We start from the raw sequence: 7,238 nt of genomic DNA, 5'->3' as shown, positions 1-7,238 counted from the left end.
TTCTAGAATTCTACCCAAGACATATGTTACCATTCTTTATCCAGTGTTTCTGACACATATATCTGATGATCTGCAGAAATGACTCTATTACCCTTGTATCCAAGGCCTCTATAGCGCTTTGATTCTTTTTCAAAGTATTCCTGGCATGTTATTTCTTTCCTAGTGTGCTGCACCTGCCTCTGCCTGTCTTCTGTGCTGGGTCACATTTCTGTCCCATAGTCTCTTCCTTAATGGTGGTGGAGGGAGGGCAGCAGTGTGGGAGACGTTATACTTGCTGTGGAACAGCAGTGGAATTGGGAACTATGGCGTGGTTATGGATCCTTGTCACACTGAGTTTAGTTTTCTGCTACCCAGGTAATCGTGTTGTATATTACGTCTTCATCTCTCTACTATCTCTGATTGAACATTTGTTTTCTACCACTGTTCTGCCATTAATGTTATCAATGCACTCATTTCCAACTCAGAGGGAAAAGTAGAATACACTCCTGTCAGTAACTCCCAGAAGTGTTTGTTTGGCTTCTGTGTTCAGTATATGTGAATTTATTCCCTGAGTTTTCATCAAGTGTATTTTGGGCTTGTATAACATACAGTATGTGTTACTTATGTGTGTTGAAGAGTGGTGTGACTGATGTGTGCTCTGTAAAGGTCATATATACAAATATACAAAGCATAACGGCATGCAGGACTCTTCTGTTTGCAGAAATTCTCCTATTTGTCTACATAGCCCACACTGCTCCAGGAATATCAATTCCCGCCCACTTTTGCAGGATTGTGAGTAAAACTATGAATCCAACTAGAAATGTGCATTGTGGTAAAAACTAAAAACTCTACTTTCAAGTAGAGATGAGCGCCTGAAATTTTTCGGGTTTTGTGTTTTGGTTTTGGGTTCGGTTCCGCGGCCGTGTTTTGGGTTCGAACGCGTTTTGGCAAAACCTCACCGAATTATTTTTGTCGGATTCGGGTGTGTTTTGGATTCGGGTGTTTTTTTCCAAAAACACTAAAAAACTGCTTAAATCATAGAATTTGGGGGTCATTTTGATCCCAAAGTATTATTAACCTCAAAAACCATAATTTACACTCATTTTCAGTCTATTCTGAATACCTCACACCTCACAATATTATTTTTAGTCCTAAAATTTGCACCGAGGCCGCTGTGTGAGTAAGATAAGCGACCCTAGTGGCCGACACAAACACCGGGCCCATCTAGGAGTGGCACTGCAGTGTCACGCAGGATGGCCCTTCCAAAAAACCCTCCCCAAACAGCACATGACGCAAAGAAAAAAAGAGGCTTTTTACTGATATTTGGTGTTTTGGATTTGACATGCTCTGTACTATGACATTGGGCATCGGCCTTGGCAGACGACGTTGCTGGCATTTCATCGTCTCGGCCATGACTAGTGGCAGCAGCTTCAGCACGAGGTGGAAGTGGATCTTGATCTTTCCCTAATTTTGGAACCTCAACATTTTTGTTCTCCATATTTTAATAGGCACAACTAAAAGGCACCTCAGGTAAACAATGGAGATGGATGGATTGGATACTAGTATACAATTATGGACGGGCTGCCGAGTGCCGACACAGAGGTAGCCACAGCCGTGAACTACCGCACTGTACTGTGTCTGCTGCTAATATATAGACTGGTTGATGATAAAGAGATAGTATACTCGTAACTAGTATGTATGTATAAAGAAAGAAAAAAAAACCACGGTTAGGTGGTATATACAATTATGGACGGGCTGCCGAGTGCCGACACAGAGGTAGCCACAGCCGTGAACTACCGCACTGTACTGTGTCTGCTGCTAATATATAGACTGGTTGATGATAAAGAGATAGTATACTCGTAACTAGTATGTATGTATAAAGAAAGAAAAAAAAACCACGGTTAGGTGGTATATACAATTATGGACGGGCTGCCGAGTGCCGACACAGAGGTAGCCACAGCCGTGAACTACCGCACTGTACTGTGTCTGCTGCTAATATATAGACTGGTTGATAAAGAGATAGTATACTCGTAACTAGTATGTATGTATAAAGAAAGAAAAAAAAACCACGGTTAGGTGGTATATACAATTATGGACGGGCTGCCGAGTGCCGACACAGAGGTAGCCACAGCCGTGAACTACCGCACTGTACTGTGTCTGCTGCTAATATATAGACTGGTTGATAAAGAGATAGTATACTCGTAACTAGTATGTATGTATAAAGAAAGAAAAAAAAACCACGGTTAGGTGGTATATACAATTATGGACGGGCTGCCGAGTGCCGACACAGAGGTAGCCACAGCCGTGAACTACCGCACTGTACTGTGTCTGCTGCTAATATATAGACTGGTTGATAAAGAGATAGTATACTCGTAACTAGTATGTATGTATAAAGAAAGAAAAAAAAAACCACGGTTAGGTGGTATATACAATTATGGACGGGCTGCCGAGTGCCGACACAGAGGTAGCCACAGCCGTGAACTACCGCACTGTACTGTGTCTGCTGCTAATATATAGACTGGTTGATAAAGAGATAGTATACTCGTAACTAGTATGTATGTATAAAGAAAGAAAAAAAAACCACGGTTAGGTGGTATATACAATTATGGACGGGCTGCCGAGTGCCGACACAGAGGTAGCCACAGCCGTGAACTACCGCACTGTACTGTGTCTGCTGCTAATATATAGACTGGTTGATAAAGAGATAGTATACTCGTAACTAGTATGTATGTATAAAGAAAGAAAAAAAAAACCACGGTTAGGTCACTGGTATATACAATTATGGACGGGCTGCCGAGTGCCGACACAGAGGTAGCCACAGCCGTGAACTACCGCACTGTACTGTGTCTGCTGCTAATATATAGACTGGTTGATAAAGAGATAGTATACTCGTAACTAGTATGTATGTATAAAGAAAGAAAAAAAAACCACGGTTAGGTCACTGGTATATACAATTATGGACGGGCTGCCGAGTGCCGACACAGAGGTAGCCACAGCCGTGAACTACCGCACTGTACTGTGTCTGCTGCTAATATATAGACTGGTTGATAAAGAGATAGTATACTCGTAACTAGTATGTATGTATAAAGAAAGAAAAAAAAACCACGGTTAGGTCACTGGTATATACAATTATGGACGGGCTGCCGAGTGCCGACACAGAGGTAGCCACAGCCGTGAACTACCGCACTGTACTGTGTCTGCTGCTAATATAGACTGGTTGATAAAGAGATAGTATACTACTAATATTATATACTGGTGGTCAGGTCACTGGTCACTAGTCACACTGGCAGTGGCACTCCTGCAGCAAAAGTGTGCACTGTTTAATTTTAATATAATATTATGTACTCCTGGCTCCTGCTATAACCTATAACTGGCACTGCAGTAGTGCTCCCCAGTCTCCCCCACAATTATAAGCTGTGTGAGCTGAGCAGTCAGACAGATATATAATATATATAGATGATGCAGCACACTGGCCTGAGCCTGAGCAGTGCACACAGATATGGTATGTATGTGACTGAGTCACTGTGTGCTGTGTATCGCTTTTTTCAGGCAGAGAACGGATTATAAATAAAAGTGGTGGTCACTGGTCACTATCAGCAAAACTCTGCACTGTACACTACTGAGTACTCCTAATGCTCCCCAAAATTAGTAAATCAAGTGTCTAAACGGAGAGGACGCCAGCCACGTCCTCTCCCTATCAATCTCAATGCACGTGTGAAAATGGCGGCGACGCGCGGCTCCTTATATAGAATCCGAGTCTCGCGATAGAATCCGAGCCTCGCGAGAATCCGACAGCGTCATGATGACGTTCGGGCGCGCTCGGGTTAACCGAGCAAGGTGGGAAGATCCGAGTCGCTCGGACTCGTGAAAAAAAACATGAAGTTCTGGCGGGTTCGGATTCAGAGAAACCGAACCCGCTCATCTCTACTTTCAAGTCCCATCCTCATTGGGCATGATGCAGAGATGCTGGCACATTACAAGCACAGTTTACATGCGTGTATTCTCTTGTAGAGTATATAGAATATTAATCATACTTGCATACTCTCCCGTCCCTGCGGGTGAGTCACGATTTTTGGCTTAGTCCCCCGCACCCCTGAAAGAGTGCACTTCCCTACCGCATTCTGCCCACTTCCTAGTGCGGTTGGGGTGGGGCCTAGTGAGGTGATTTTATGTTAATTGCATCATTTAGGCCCCACCTCTAATCAAATATGCGCAGTTTACATCACTTTGCAGTGAGTGGGTGGGGCCTTAGGACGCAAGTGCTCTGGCCCCACCTCTATCACAGCCTACCTACTTGTCCTCCCTGGGTTTTTCCCAGAGAAGACAAATTAAAAGTAGGTAAGTACACTGGTTTAATATTCATCATCAATGCACACTCGCATTAGCCTATACTTGATGCAAGTGAAACACCTGGAATCATGTGTTTATATGCTTACTTTAAACTCTGTATACAGTTGTGTCCACATACACCTATTCTCAAATAAAACCAAATTGCCCTGTTTGGCACGCCACGGACTTTGTGACACACCATATATTTCACAAAATATGCATCTTATTCACATCACTAATGTGCTAAAATTACAATGCATTGGTCCCTGGACACTGGTGATGAATGTGGCTGCTGTGTGCAAATGAAACACTAGGACCAATACAAGTGAGCCGTGCCATCTTTTGCACCACACATGGGCGTAACCAGGGTTGGACTGGCCCACAGGGGTACAGGGAAAACGCCCGGTGGAGTCTCACCCCCTTCTCTAGGGATCAGGTTCCAGAATGTGCTGTTATTAATTTAGTACATTATCATGCATGCACTACAGTATTTACTGTATATATTTATCAAGGGGCCCAACCCATGCATAATGGTTAGGCAAACCAATGTGGCGGCTGGGCACACCTCCTCTAGAGATTGGCCACACCCCTAAACATGGGCCCCTACCACTGTATTCCCCCAGTGAGCCCTACATGCCCCAGTCCGACACTGGGCAGATCTATAGTGGGTGCCCTGGACTAAGATAATAAAGTTGTCTACCAAGTTCTTAAAATTGTCTGCTAAGAATTGGATCCGTCCAATTGTCTGGGCATGAAAAGGGTACCTCATCAGTGGCAATCTCTGTCTCTCCCTCTCAGCAAAGCTCCACACTAATATGATCCCACAATCCTGTTTCACACTCAGAGACACAGCTAGGCAAATCAGTAAGCCCAGCACCAGGGCCGTATCTAGCGTGGTGCAGCCAGTGTTTGGCACACAACACATATTGCTCTGTGGGTGGAACCGCCGCATTCCACCAGTGATTGCCACTGTGTGTGCTGCTGCCAGCTGATCTGCCCACTGCAATGTATAATACTAGTAGTGTGGCTGGCTCCTTCTCTGCCGGGCGCACCGCTACTAATATACATTACAGCAGGCAGTGCAGCCAGGGCCAGATTAAGGCTGGTGGGGGCCTAGAGTCAATTAATTTGTGGAGGCCTCCACTAGTACTAGTGATGGCAATTCATGAGCGTGCGCACACACACACCGCATTGCACACACACCGCATCGCACCACTGCATCTTACCTGGATGCTGCAGCATGGACACGGACAGTGCACCGCTGCACCATCGCACCACTGCACCACCAACAGACACGGCTGGCTCAAGGGTCAATGTTTCACGGAATTTTACATCCCTATCCCTCTACACTTATTATAGCCTTGGTGGCCAAATAGCTGAGCTGCCGGAGGGGACTCCTTCAGATTGTGCTGTCTGACTTCACACAGCACTGTGTGGGGGACCCTAATATGTGGGTGGAACAGGGTCATGGATCTACTTGGTTGCTTGGTTCATTTCTATGGAAACTATATAAAAATCCTGCCAATCAAATCTGGCAGTACTGATACACCCCTTTCTCCTCCTTTATAAAGGGGTCCTGTTTGTAGGCTGACTACTGTACGTCCTCTCTAATGATTGATTAAGACCTTCTGTTGCTGCTGGCTACACCCCTTCATCATGGTCCTCTACCACTGCATTCCCTGGTGGGCTCTTCATGCCCAGTCCGACACTGCCCTCGCCGTCTAGCATGGCTGGACTGGCCATCTGGCACTTCTGGCACATGCCAGAAGGGCCGATGGGCAGGTGGGCCGAACCGATCATTCAGAGAGCCGGGAAGGCCGCGCACAGCGCAGCCTCCGGCTCTTTGATTCCATGGTCTCCATGGAAATGGGGGCGTGCCACGAGTCCATGCGCCCGGACTTGCGGCGCGCTCCCAGCAACCGTTGCCATTGTAATGGGGGCGTGCCACGAGTCTACACCCCCATGACTCATGGCACGCCCCCATACATCGTGCGGGGGCGCCCCCTGTGACGTGTGCGCCCGCATGTTCAGAAATGCCAGGTCCGAATTAAGGCCCCAGTCCGTCGCTTCCGTCAAGACACAGTAAGTCAACCCATACCAAGGGGTGTGATAGATAATCCTGGTGTTCAGGATGCCGGCGGTCACATGACCGACTGTGGCATCCCGAATCTGAGAATGTCGAAAGGTTCGGGGGTTAAGTACCCTAACCCCCCCCCCCCCCCCCCCTACCCTAACCCTCCTTGGTGGTGACTAGGGCTAAATTTCGGGGGTGGCAGCTACAGCTAGCCACCCCCCTTGTGCCTAATCCTACCCACCCCTAATGCCTAACCCCAATGATAATTCGACTAAAAATGACTTTCGGGATGCCAAACACATCCCATACCAAGTTTATTGGTTTTTACTCTGTTCTCCACCAAAGTTATGTCAACTTAGTCATTGTGCTATTGTTATGCCATTGTTATGTGCCATTGTTATGTCGGATTTTTTGTTTTTGTATTTTCCCTGTTACAGTGATATAATGCAGTAAACCAAGCGATAAACTAAGGACAGATTTTGTTTTATGGGCATACAGCCATAGGATGTGCGGTTCACTGTGGAATTTGCTTGGTGTACGAGTAGGTGTACTAATACTAGAGAGTTTTACATAATCAAGTTTCTGAATGTTCTAACATTTTCCAGTATCCAGTTCGGAGAGTGAAGAAGAACATCTACTCAGATATCTGTTTGTGGAGAAAGGCTACAGGAAGGATATACGACCAGTTGAACATGTAGATGATACACTGGATGTGTATTTGTCACTGACCCTCTCCAATCTTATCTCACTTGTACGTCTACCATTTATTCATTTATTGTTATTAATCGAGCTACTTCTCTGACTCTTTGGGACTGCATACATACAACACACCTGTTACAGCATGTGAAAGAGCGCT

General features: G+C 45.8%; 1 protein-coding gene across 2 annotated transcripts in view; it reads left to right on the top strand.

Annotated features, from left to right (window-relative positions):
* Positions 1 to 203: 203 nt before the first annotated feature.
* Positions 204 to 7,238, top strand: part of CHRND (cholinergic receptor nicotinic delta subunit) — a 63,589-nt gene continuing 56,554 nt past the window's right edge. The window contains exons 1-2 of one of the 2 annotated variants that reach the window (XM_063916539.1): positions 204 to 354; positions 6,988 to 7,133. Coding sequence is in view for 1 of the 2 variants with exons in the window: in XM_063916538.1 (XP_063772608.1) it covers positions 231 to 354; positions 6,988 to 7,133 (270 nt within the window). In the remaining variant the exon portion in view is untranslated. The remainder of the gene's footprint in view (positions 355 to 6,987; positions 7,134 to 7,238) is intronic. The other variant, XM_063916538.1, reaches the window with a different exon arrangement.

The sequence above is a fragment of the Pseudophryne corroboree genome, chromosome 4 (genome assembly GCF_028390025.1).
Source record: "Pseudophryne corroboree isolate aPseCor3 chromosome 4, aPseCor3.hap2, whole genome shotgun sequence".
Taxonomy (NCBI): Eukaryota; Metazoa; Chordata; class Amphibia; order Anura; family Myobatrachidae; genus Pseudophryne; species Pseudophryne corroboree.
This window is presented reverse-complemented; position numbering and strand designations above follow the sequence as displayed.